At 32.9% G+C, this 13,631-nt stretch overlaps 1 protein-coding gene across 2 annotated transcripts in view; it reads left to right on the top strand.

The window, feature by feature from the left end:
* LOC101499554 (transcription elongation factor SPT6 homolog) overlaps positions 1-8,174 on the top strand; it is a 10,305-nt gene extending 2,131 nt beyond the window's left edge. For both annotated transcript variants that reach the window (XM_073366625.1, XM_073366624.1), the window contains exons 5-18: positions 15-87; positions 200-353; positions 644-779; positions 862-1,111; positions 1,202-1,405; positions 1,500-1,625; positions 1,736-2,122; positions 2,203-2,307; positions 2,391-3,170; positions 3,710-3,854; positions 3,935-5,109; positions 6,055-6,264; positions 6,342-6,837; positions 7,123-8,174. In XM_073366625.1, coding sequence (XP_073222726.1) covers positions 15-87; positions 200-353; positions 644-779; positions 862-1,111; positions 1,202-1,405; positions 1,500-1,625; positions 1,736-2,122; positions 2,203-2,307; positions 2,391-3,170; positions 3,710-3,854; positions 3,935-5,109; positions 6,055-6,264; positions 6,342-6,837; positions 7,123-7,544 — 4,663 coding nt within the window. In that variant the 3' untranslated portion in view covers positions 7,545-8,174. The remainder of the gene's footprint in view (positions 1-14; positions 88-199; positions 354-643; positions 780-861; positions 1,112-1,201; positions 1,406-1,499; positions 1,626-1,735; positions 2,123-2,202; positions 2,308-2,390; positions 3,171-3,709; positions 3,855-3,934; positions 5,110-6,054; positions 6,265-6,341; positions 6,838-7,122) is intronic.
* The last annotated feature ends 5,457 nt before the right edge of the window (positions 8,175-13,631 follow it).

The following is a 13,631-nucleotide window of genomic DNA, read 5'->3' as shown; positions in this document are numbered from 1 at the left end:
TCCTGCTGTTTTAGGGAGGAGTATGTCCTTGATGAGGATGATTACGAGTTGCTGGAGGACAATAATATCAATATTCATCGTCGAAAGGTTTTATAACTTGGATTTCTTTTCATTTGTTTTATTAATGTTGGCCTTTAGTTGGTAAATACCAATCTCAATACTCAAATTATATTGAAAATAATTTTCTCGAATTTATCAGGAGAGCAAAAAGTTCAAGCGACTGAAAAAGGGCCAGAGGGATACTGAGGAGGGGCACTATGGACAATCTGATGAAGAGGAGTTTTTTGGAAGTGGTAAAGTTGGGCGAACTGCTGAGGAGAAGCTTAAACGCAGTTTATTTGGCGATGATGAAGGTATGTCCGAATCGTGGTTTGTGTTTTTTGGTTTTTTATTGACATCATTTGGCAGTTGGTGAAAATTACTTCTAGCTCAATGCATTATATAGATATCCCTTTGGAAGATAAGTTATAGGTTTGGAATTGTTTATCGAAGAACAACCTTATTCGAATGAGTTTGATTTGAACAGTATAGCATTTGAACATTAAATTACTAAAACAAAGTTCGTTTTGAAACGCAGTGTTGAAATTTTATGCTGAAAAATGCACCAAAAAAACAAACGTGCTTTTGTTTATATGAATTACAGGAACTCATCTCGAAGACATTGCTGAAGAGGAGGATCAAGGAGAAGAAGAGGAAGATGCTGACATTGGAGAAGAAGATGAAATGGCCGACTTCATTGTGGATGAAGAAGAAGTTGATGAGAACGGAGCTCCTGTGAGGTATTTTAAATGCATGCTGTATTCTTTACCATTAAGAATCTTATTATATGATCTAATGTTCTGTTACTGCAATTATATGTAGGTACAAGAAGCCGAAGGGGGTCAAAAGGCCTAGGCAGGCACCAGGAGTCTCGTCCTCAGCTTTACAAGAAGCTCAAGAATTATTTGGCGATGTTGATGAGTTGCTTGAGGCTCGCAATCAAAGTCGAGAATTGAATGACTATAGAGAGACTAGACTTGAAGATGAATTTGAGCCTATTGTTCTCGCTGAGAAATATATGACACCGAAGGATGACCGGATTAGGGAGCTCGATATTCCAGAGAGAATGCAGGTCTTCTGGAATTTCTGTGGAAATAGGCAAATTTCTCAATTAATTAGGCGCTTTCTTGCAAGATGAGCAGTTTTTTTGTTTTTCTTGCAGATAACGGAGGAGAGTACTGGTGCCCCTTCACTGGATGGTAGTATAGATGAAGAGAGTCAGTGGATAGTTAGTCAACTTAAAAATGGAGCAGTTCCTTGGATTCGCAAGAAAGATTCAAGCTCCCAAAATAATGCGGAGGAGCTACCAATTGACAAGGATGATATCGTCAGATTTTTGGAACTGTATCATGTGCAAAAATTAGATGTCAGTATCATTTGATCCTGGGATTTACATCTGTAGTTAATACTATATATTATATTATCCTTATTTTGCTAATCTATAATTTCTTGTCCTTTAGATTCCTTTTATTTCCATGTACCGAAAGGAAGAGTGTTTAAGCTTATTGAAAGACCTTGAGCGGCCTGAAGCTGGTGACGAGACTTGGGATAAGAATAACAAGACACCTACTCTAAAATGGCACAAGGTCCGTTATGATTTATTTTTGTGACTTTTATTTGAAAATATATTAATATATTTTTTGATACTGATAACATGATAAAAACTCTGCAAATTGATTCCTTGTGCACTGTTTAGATACTGTGGGCTCTACAGGACCTGGACAGGAAGTGGTTACTTCTTCAGAAGCGGAAGAGTGCCCTCCAATTATACTACAATAAACGGTTTGAAGAAGAGTCTCGTCGCGTCTATGATGAAACAAGACTAAACTTGAATAGGCAATTGTTTGAATCAGTTATGAGATCACTGAAGGAGGCAGAATCAGAGAGGGAGGTTGATGATGTTGACTCCAAATTCAACTTGCATTTCCCACCAGGTGAAGCTGGTGTTGATGAAGGACAATACAAAAGGCCAAAACGGAAGTCAATGTATAGCTCTTTCAGCAAGGCAGGTCTGTGGGAGGTTGCAAGCAGGTTTGGGTGTAGTTCTGAGCAACTCGGATTATGTCTATCTCTAGTTCAGCTGGTAAGAGTGCTTGAATTTAGAACTGCTCTTTGTTTTGACCCTAAACTAAAGGTTTTGTTTTGTCTGCCCTCTTGGTACAGCAAGAATTGGAAGATCCAAAGGAAACACCAGAAGAGGTGGCTTCTAACTTCACATGTGCTATGTATGATACTCCTGAAGAAGTACTTAAGTGTGCTAGACACATGGTATGTATCTGTAAGACTGTAACTTTGCGCATAATCATTAAAATGTATCCTTTGTTTGATTATATGGTTATTTTTTGTTTCAGGCAGCTGTTGAGATAAGTTGTGAGCCTAGCATAAAGAAACATGTTAGAAGTCACTTTATTGACCATGCTGTGGTGTCAACCTGCCCTACTGCTGATGGAAATATAACCATAGATTCGTTCCATCAGTTTTTTGGGGTGAAGTGGCTGCGAGAGAAGCCTTTGTCTAAATTTGAGGATGCCCAATGGCTCCTTATACAGAAGGCAGAAGAGGAAAAACTCATTCAAGTTACTATTAAGCTTCCTGAAGAGTATCTAAATAAATTAATAGACCAATTCAATGAGTATTACGTTAGTGATAGTGTTAGCAGATCTGCTCAACTGTGGAATGAACAGAGGAAGCTGATATTGCATGATGCAATCTTTCGATTTCTTTTACCATCAATGGAAAAAGAAGCAAGAGGCGTCTTAGCAAGCAAAGCAAAGCATTGGTTACTTATGGAGTATGGAAAGGCCTTGTGGAGTAAGGTTTCTGTGGGGCCTTATCAACAGAAGGAAAATGATCTAAGCTCAGATGATGAGGCTGCTCCTAGGGTTATGGCCTGCTCTTGGGGCCCTGGAAAGCCACAAACAACTTTTGTTATGTTAGATTCATCTGGAGAAGTGCAAGATGTGCTATACACTGGGTCACTTACTTTAAGGTCACAAAGCGCCAGTGACCAACAAAGGAAGAAGAATGACCAGGAACGTGTGTTGAAGTTTATGACAGATCACCAACCACATGTTGTTGTTTTAGGAGCAGTTAACTTGTCTTGCACTCGTTTGAAGGAAGATATATACGAGGTTGACATCTTGGTTCATATGTTTACATTCTATATTTCGGTGAATTTTGTGTTGCAATACCTATACCTATAATTTTAGGAATTGTTATTTCTGTTTCAATATAATTCACCTTATCAAACATGGAAACAATAATGATCAGTTCAGTTGTCAGTCTTATTCCTATTCCCATATTCATCCCCTTTCCATTATGTTCCCTCTGATCTATCTTTCACCTACTAGTAGTTTTTTTTACTCAACATACCTGATTTTTCTCCAGCACTCTATTTCAACATCTGAAACATCATATAGGACTACTTCATACAATATTTCTGTATTGAATTTTGGAATAATTTTTCGGTTAGTAGGAATGGGTATAAATTTATGTGATGAATAAAATCAGCACATTTACTTTTTTCTGGGTAACTCTTGATAGTTACTGTTAAGCTGTTAAAAAAATGGTCTGGTCATGGTGTCAACAGTCTGAGTTATTATTATTTTTTTGCCACAATGTGTCATATATATTGTGGGTCTCATCTGTTGGTTTGCTTTTCTTCTATTAGGTTATTTTCAAGATGGTCGAGGAAAACCCTAGAGATGTTGGGCATGAAATGGATGGGCTCAGCATTGTTTATGGGGATGAATCTTTGCCTCGTCTTTATGAAAATTCTCGAATTTCCTCTGAACAGCTTCCTTCACAGCAGCTAGGTAAATGTTGTGTTGGGTGTACGCCGACCCTCTTTAATGAATGACTCCTATAATTTATCCTACTATTGTTTCTTTGACAGGTATTGTGAGGCGGGCTGTTGCGCTTGGTCGATATCTCCAGAACCCATTGGCAATGGTTGCGACATTGTGTGGACCCAGAAAGGAAATACTATCATGGAAACTGAGCCCTTTGGAGAGTTTTCTCAACCCAGATGATAAATTTGGGATGGTTGAGCAGGTTATGGTAGATGTGACCAATCAGGTCGGCTTAGACATCAATTTAGCAATAAGTCATGAATGGTTATTTGCTCCATTACAATTTATTTCGGGGCTTGGTCCACGGAAAGCTGCGTTCTTGCAGAGATCGCTGGTAAGAGCTGGTGCAATTTTTACTCGGAAAGATTTTTTGACTGAACATAAACTTGGTAAAAAAGTGTTTGTCAACGCGGTTGGTTTCTTGCGTGTCCGGCGAAGTGGATTGGCCGCTAGCAGCAGCCAATTTATTGATTTGCTGGATGATACACGAATTCATCCAGAATCTTATATTCTTGCCCAGGAGTTGGCCAAAGATGTGTATGAGGAAGATGGCACAGGTGATGCAAATGATGATGATGATGCACTGGAGATGGCCATAGAACATGTCAGAGATCGACCTAGTTATTTGAAAAACCTGGATGTTGAGGAATATGCTGCTGGCAAAGAGCGTCAAGACAAAATTGAAACTTTCTATGATATAAAAAGAGAATTGATTCAAGGTTTTCAGGATTGGCGTAAGCAATATGAAGAACCAAGTCAGGATGAGGAGTTTTATATGATTTCCGGTGAGACTGAAGAGACTCTTGCTGAAGGTAAAATGGTCCAAGTAACAGTTCGCAGACTGCAAGCCCAAAAGGCAATATGTGGGCTTGAATCAGGAATGACTGGAATCCTTATGAAAGAAGACTATACTGATGACTGGAGAGATATAATAGAATTATCTGATAGGCTACATGAAGGTGACATGCTCACTTGTAAAATCAAGTCAATCCAAAAGAACAGGTATCAAGTCTTCCTTGTTTGTAAAGATAGTGAAATGAGACGTGATCGGTTGCAGAACAACCATGATCTTGATCCATATTACCACGAAGATCGGAGCTGCTTACAGAGTGAGCAAGACAAAACTCGGAAAGAAAAGGAGCTTGCAAAGAAGCATTTCAAGCCAAGGATGATTGTTCATCCACGCTTTCAGAACATAACTGCAGATGAAGCAATGGAGGTTTGCTTTTTAGCAACTTTATGTTATATCTGGCGTTCTATTGACCTGTTTTTTAGATTTGTTATATTTTCTGAAACTGTATATTTTTCTTGATTCTGTGTATGCACATGGGGACCTATCTGTGCAAGATAGCACTGATCCTTGTTTACATGAAGTTTATTTGATTGATAATTGACTCCTAGACTTCAAGGGTTGAATCACCACTGTTTGTATCCTAATATTCTTTGGATACTTCCAACAGATTGGTAATTTTAGTAATATTGTTTTGGAGGTAACTACTTCTAATAGATTTACGGAATTTTGAGGAAGATGCATACAGATGCCACCCAGGACCTTTGTATTATTTCCCTAGATACTAGATATATCTGACTGTGCAATGTCAACATGAGAGGCCTTTCTTGTTGGCTCCTTAGTAATAATTATTTTATGAGGAATGCTAGCAATACATTTTTGACATGCTCTTTCCAATATGAATTCGTATTGGTCTCATTTAATCAGATGCACCTCATATTTGGTGGGAACCTACATCAATTTTACCCGATAATAAGAAGCATGTTCAAAAGAGTATTTGCTAGTATTCCTCTTCTATTATTCTCACTTATTTATTGCCTGTATTGAAGAATAAGCTGCCATATTTCTGAAATAATGAATTTTCTTCTCTTGAATCTTGGTAATTAGATTTCATAGATTCGAATAAATCATTGTAGTTCTAGTTCCTAAAGATGTTGTATGTTTTTTATGTGAGAACTATTATTAATATATTGGTGAGTAAACATGAAAAAGAAAGTAGTAAAATTTAGGAAAAACATTTGTACAATATTAGGATTTGGTCTATGAAAAACTATCTTCCAAGCAGCATGTACTAATTACAAGGAAAAAGGATATCTCGGATTTGTGTTTAATGATTGATGAGGGGAATGCTTGACTTTACCTCTCTTTGTACAGTATTTGTCGGACAAGGATCCTGGAGAAAGTATTTTCCGTCCTAGTTCCCGTGGTCCTTCATACCTTACTTTGACTCTTAAAATTCACGATGGAGTATATGCCCACAAGGATATAGTTGAAGGTGGGAAGGAAAAAAAGGACATCGCAAGCTTACTTCGAATCGGAAAGACACTAAAAATTGGAGAGGACACTTTTGAAGATTTAGATGAGGTAAGGTATTCCTCTGGCGTTCTGGATTCCTTTTTTGTGACTCAATGATTTACTCTTTCCTATTCATTATTGCTTAGGTTATGGATCGTTATGTTGATCCCTTGGTGACTCACTTAAAAACAATGTTAAACTATCGCAAGTTCAAGAAGGGTTCAAAAACAGAAGTTGATGAACTTTTGAGGATTGAAAAGGCTGAGTATCCCATGCGCATAGTCTATAGTTTTGGCATCTCTCATGAACATCCTGGCACATTTATATTGACTTTTATAAGAAGTACAAATCCTCACCACGAGTACATTGGTCTTTACCCCAAAGGATTCAGGTTCCGCAAAAAGATGTTTGAGGATATTGACCGGCTTGTGTCATATTTTCAAAGGCACATTGACGATCCACAAAATGATTCAACACCTTCCATTAGATCTGTAGCTGCAATGGTACCAATGCGAAGCCCTGCAACTGGTGGCTCATCAGGGGCATCTGTGGGTAGTGGCTGGGGTGGTTCAAACAGCGAGGGTGGCTGGAGAGGTCACTCGCATGATAGAGATCGATCTTCTACTCCTGGTTCCAGGACAGGTACATCAAATTTTGAAACAGATCTCTTTTGTTGGTTTTAATTTAAATTAGTTTTTTTGTTTGGATATCATCTGCTAGTATAGTATCTGCTATGCTATTAAATGTGATAATTATCATGAATCTTCTCATGTTATTGACATGTTTATTGGTTTCCTCGTCTCTGCATTTTGTTAGTTCTACCTTGTTTGCAGTTCACGTGTCATCCAACTAATAGCTTTAACTTTTCATTTGCCCAGTTCTTTTTATACAAACTTTTACTATGCCCTTGTTTCTTTATTTTTACAGGACGGTCTGATTACAGAAACAATGGGAATCGAGATGAACACCCTAGTGGAGTGCCTCGTCCTTATGGTGGTGGACGAGGCCGTGGTCGTGGTTCTTATAACAATAGCAGTAGAGGACACAACTCAAACAGTGAAAGGCAGGACTCTGGTTACGGTACAACCAGATGGGGATCCGCCCCGAAAGATGGGGATGATGGTTTAAGCAATTTTCCAGGGGCTAAGGTTCAAAATTCCCCTGGAAGGGAAGCATTTCCTGGTGGTTGGGGTGGAGGGGGAGCTAGTACTAGTGACAGCAACGCTGGCTGGGGACGTGGGAGTGGTGGTGCTGGTCCGAGCGATGCTGAACATGGAAACTCTGGATGGGGAACTGGATCCAAGAGAAATTCCGACAATGGGTGGTCTGGTGGAAGCTCTGGTCGGTGAACTCTCAACATGGTTTAGCTTACAGGAATTGTAGCCTGATCCCAAGTCAAATTCGACTGACTTGTGTAATTCACCTTTTCCCTCTTAAATGAACGATACATGGTAGTTTCTTTTTTTGGGATGAGATGAATTCTACTGTATTTATTTGAACATGGATTCCTGGGTGGGATTTGTCATTTGAGAAGCGCCACTGTATTTATTTGAACATGGATTCCTGGGTGGGATTTGTCATTTGAGAAGCGCCACGATTGTTCATAACTACATCGGCTGCAACTCCTGGAGAAACCATTGCTGAAATTTGCATGGCCATTAACCGCTCTAGCTTTGTTCGAGTGCTAGAGGAGGAAGGAACAAATCATTAGCTGTCCAAGAGAAAGAGCCCGCATAACATTGACAATAGTAAAAAAATGGATTAATTCTCTTAAGTTAGACCCTTTAGGTGAGTGCGATTTGGTTCTAAAAATTAAGAAATTGACCACAGTATCAATGAAATATTTCTTTATTTTTGGTCAAACAATGAAGTTTAAAATATAAGAGTAATGTGCCACACATGTTTTTTTTTTGTAGTTTTCTTAATATTTTTGTATTTAACTCTCCTTTGCAGATGCAATTGTTACTTTTTTGTTTCAATTTTTTTCTTGACTTTATCTCTAGAGTGAAGTGTCACTTCCCTAACATTGTCATTTAAAAAGAATCATATCAATGGATCAAAAAGTTCACAGCCATATTTTTCTTACATACTTCATCACAATAAAAATTGAAATTAAAAATTAAATATATAGGTAGATAGAGAAATAAAGAAAGGAAGATGATACTTAAATAGATGAAAATAAAGAAAGGAAGATGATACTAAAAAAATAATCATATTCTCAAAATTAGAGGAAAATAATAGATTTAAAATTGTATTTGATTCTTTTGAACACATTATCTTTATGTTTTAGTTCATTTGATTTTTGTGTTTGCAAATATATCATTTTTTACTTTTAGCTTTTGTTTATTTAGTTCCTTTAAAATATGTTTATATTGAAATTAATTTTTAATATAGATAGAATATTTTATTTAATTTTAGTTCCTCTAATATAAATATATAAGAATTAAAATTAATATCACAAACAATATAATAACAAAAAATATGTGAAATGGTCATTTTTTTATTTATTTATTAGATAAAATTATTTCTGAATTTTTTAGAAATGTATTCTGTAACACATTCTTTCAATTGGCCGAGTACATATGAATTCCACAATTTATCTATGATCCATATAATTTGATAGGTCATTTAAATTTCAATCAACAAATAAAATTATTTTAAAATATATATATATGTTAGATAGTATATATTTGGACGCAATAATTCTTGTATCATTCATTAGATATAATAACCACAATACTATAAAAAAAAACGTAATAAAAAAATTGGCAACAAAAATTAAACACAATTGTCATGTGCAACTACATTTATTTGACGCCTTACAAAAACAACAGAACATTTTTGCATACCATTGATGGCTTCTCCACAAGTTGAGAAATTAAATGGCAATTCAATTATAAAAAAGAAGATTTGAATTGTCATCTTTTTTTGAAATTATGATTTTTGTGCTTAATTAAAATTAAGTCAAGATCGAGCTTCGTTGAAAAAAAATGCCTATCATTTTTTGAATATGTTAGAAGTAAATAAAAAAGATTTGTTTTAAGTAAAATGTGATTTGTGGGTGCAAATTATTAAAATAAGGGATATAAATATCATATACAGAAACTATATCGGTTCACTTAACATGAACTAGTCCAATCCTTACAATTGTGAGATTTTTATTATGTGCTTCAAAAACAAAATATTTTCATTCACAAATTTGTTCTTCATCACACGTTGATCAATTACAATATTCACCTTTCAACCTAGAAAAAGATTTTCATAGTCACCTTTAATACTTGAAAGAATTTTCAGAGTCATCTTTCAATCTAGAATTGATTTTTACAAACACACTCAATGTAACATAAAAAATAAACTTGAGTTATAAATGATGTAAATGATAAAAGTGTTTGAGATCTAGTGATTGCCAACTCTTTATTTGAGATAAATAAAGACAAATTAAGTAAATGATGATCCATATATATAGTGAAAAAAAATTGGAGTTTGCTTGAAGAATTTTTAATTTGTTCTTACTTGAAAAAATGTTGATAGATTGTAACTTGAACTCGTACCTTAATCTTCCAAGTGATTTTCAATTTATCGATGAAACGATGCTTTGAATATTTAGTTTAAACTTATATATATGTTAAACACATCGGTCAAGTGTCAGATTTGTTTTAAAACAATTAAATATATATTTATATTGTTGTCAATAACATTCTTGACAAATATATAATGTTCTTGCTTTTGGTTCTGATGTAAACTCTGAATATGTTGTGCAATATCAATCATTTAGCTCAAAAGCATGCTGAGTTTTCTGCAAAAAGATGCAATAGTGAACTCATGTTCTTGTTGTCGTTGCTCACAGCTCATCAATCTAGAGATCAATTTGGTCATCAATTATTTTCCTCCTTTGGACCTTCAGTTCGAGTTTTGAGTTTGATCATTGGTTTGAGTAGTCTTGATACTCTTTAACTTATGATTTGAACTATGAAAAATGACATATCTTGACTTTATCTTTAATAAGGAATAATCAGAATGCTCTTTTGATAAATCTATCATCAACCTATAAATCAATGAGTTTCATTTTACAGAATATTATGCATGTTTGGTTTTGCAAATACATTTTTAAATCTTGACTTTTAATTGTTCATTAAATGTTGGAAAACCTGTGTGCAAAATAGCGACTAATTTATGCATGATGTCATTCCAAAAATACTTTTTATTGTCAATTGTTCTTTAATAGAACAAACATAACATTTTGGTGAATATTCTTCCACCATTCTTTAAATAAATGAGTGAATAAATGCCTTAATATTGAAATGATTTCTTCTTCAAAGTTGATTATGGTCATTTTATTGAACTGATATGAATACATTTAAATACATTTTAATTTTGTAAAATATAAATATTATATAAAAATGGTGCAATAAATACTATAAAGAAATATATATGAGTTATTTTATTTATACTTTTTTTTTACATTATTATCTAACTAGTTATGTATCTATCCAATACGATATCTAAGTAAAAAAAATTTATTGAATGAGTCTGAGTAATAACTCAACTTTTTATTTCGATAATAATTCATTTACTATAGATATATATTAGTATTTATTTTGGTGAGGTATACATGCGATCATTAAGAGATAAGAGAGTGCTTGTAGAACAATTACAACTAATTAATCATCGTGTTTTGTTTTTGCTCAATCGGAGTATCTATTAGTATTTGTTTAATTTAGGCTAAGATCCAATTCGTTGAGAATTATACATCTAAATTTATTATGAGAGGATCCAAGGTCTGATTTGCCAAACGAAATCCATCAAATCCCTATAACGTCTTCAAGAATATTCTTTCTACTCTTACTCAATCTTATACGAACATGATCGTCAGAGTCCTTGCACAAACGTAGCACCAAAACCCTAAGAGACCAAGTACACCACCACTATATTAATTATTTTTAGTTTTTTTTCTTCTCCATTTTTTTCAAAATTTATTTTATTTATTTATTTTGTATAATTGACATTAATTTAGTGAAAATATTTGTTGTGTACTTTATTTATCATCACTTATCTTTTATTAATTTATCTTTCTTATAATTTTTTTATTTAATGTCACTTAAGATGTCCTTTTTATTTTATTTGTTATTTATAATAATAATTTGAAAAGATCTTCTTTCAAACATAAAAAAACTTGAAAAGACTTTATAATTAATTACATGAATTATAATTGTTGAAAAACAAGAAAGAAATTTGCTTAATTAGGATTGCCACATGTGATGCAATGCATATATATATCACTAGTAAAACAGTAACGATAGTGCAAGTTAAAAAGCCATGATGTTAATATTACCGACTATGCCACCGCGTTTTCAGTTTTGAAAACAAGTTTTTCATGTTTTCAATTTTTTTCATTTTCTCTTGAAATATTCTCAATGAAAATGTTTTCAAAATTTTAATCAAACATGTTTTCTCTATCATCTGTTTTTAATGAAAATGAAAATAGAAAACACACCAAATAAGCATGGTTCAAAGCTTCACCCTCTTCTACCTTGGACAATGTTTAAACCAACCAACCTTAGCCTTTACGAAAATATTGAATCAATCCATTAACATCTAGTGTCTAATTTATTAGTTTTCTGTTTGATGTATATCAATATCTAGATTAATAAAAATTCTATTAAATGATACAATAATACGTCCTTTTTATTAATCATTTAAAAAATATCAACTAAATCTTATACACGCTTTATATTTCATATAATTATTTAGGCACATATATAATCTCTAAAAACTTGATAATATTAGATTGAATAGTAAACTCACATAATATCTATATATCTAGGGTCATTAATATTATTCACTTGTATAGTAGATTGAATAGTCAGCTCACAGTGTTGTTTGAATTATATTTTAACATTTCTTGATAACATTTCTAAAATATGATCAAATTTAAAAGACTTAATACAATTAGAAGGTTAATAGTGCCATTAACGAAAATTTAGTTTAGTGGAATGAGATAGACTAACATAACGTGGTGAATTTAGAGGTGCCACAATTGATACCCACGTGAGGAAAAAAAAATTAATAGTGTATACTAAATATTATATAAACAACAATTAAAGAAAAAAATTTAATAGACAATTCTCCAAAACGAATAGAATTTAAATGACTAAAATGTATACTTTTATTTGATTAACGTCTACCATTGCTCGTAAATATGAGTCAAATGAATAATTTTTTTTTCATCGAGTAAATATTCGATTATTAACGTTACGAACCGATGAGATGACACATTAACTTCCACTAAAACAAATTTTATGGATTTTTTTTATATTTTATATTTTAGAATATTGTCATACGTTTTAAACTTAATTATATACCAAGTCAATCAAAATCACATACTATCTCTTGCATTATCTCAAACCCATTTTTACTCCATTTTTGCTTTCATCTTTTTCGTTCAATTGCTTGCTCTTGTAAATAATTTCTATATGCTGCAATGTGTTTTAAAGGGTGCAAATACAAAATAATGTTGAAAATAAAGTGTTTAGTTATTTTGAGTTTATTAAAAAAACTTTAAAAGTAAAATATGATTTTTTGAGCAAATTCTCTTCCTTTCTCACTTATCGTTGCTTACTATTTCGGTCCTTTCCATTATGAATTTTAAGAAAGAAAAAAGAAACATGTAACGAATACAATCCAAAGCTTAGTAAAAAAATAAAAGATAAAAAATAATTTTAAACTTTAAAGCATATTTTCATATGTTTGTTTTGCATTCTTTTGTAATGGAGATTCACACGTATAAACATAAGTTATTAACATATTGCCTTTAGAATTAATTCAATAAATTAAACAAATAAACTTTTAATATATAACAAACAAACAAATTAACCAAATAAAATTTTAAAACAAACAAATTAAAAAATTTATTAACTAAACAAATATAATTTAATTAAATAAACTTTTAGATTAATTCAATAAATTATAAGTTAATTTATCCGTGTTACCAAACATACACACAATTAAACAACTAACTTACGTTTAAAACCATCAACAACTACATTAATAACTATTACATTCACAATTTATGTAGTGAATTTGTCGATCCATAATACAATTAAAAACATTATAAAAAACTACATGACAACAAGATAATATTTTTTTGTTTGTTTTTGCATCAATCTTGTTTACAATGTTCACCAAAACTTCTCTCGACCGAGTTCGTTCTTCAATTACAACTTCAACTTTGTCCATAAACTTCAATATAAGCTCATTGTGTTCCTCCATAAATTTTGGTTATTGTTTTTGCGATATTATCAATCAATCAATCTTAACTATAAGTTCTTCTTCATTTTTCAATATTTCATTGTTATTACAGTAACAACAAAATCTTTAGTAACAAATATGTCAAGAGCTTCATAACACCATAGAAGATAAGAATAACAACACTCTTT

This window comes from Cicer arietinum, chromosome 3, assembly GCF_000331145.2.
Source record: "Cicer arietinum cultivar CDC Frontier isolate Library 1 chromosome 3, Cicar.CDCFrontier_v2.0, whole genome shotgun sequence".
Lineage (NCBI taxonomy): Eukaryota > Viridiplantae > Streptophyta > Magnoliopsida > Fabales > Fabaceae > Cicer > Cicer arietinum.
This window is presented reverse-complemented; position numbering and strand designations above follow the sequence as displayed.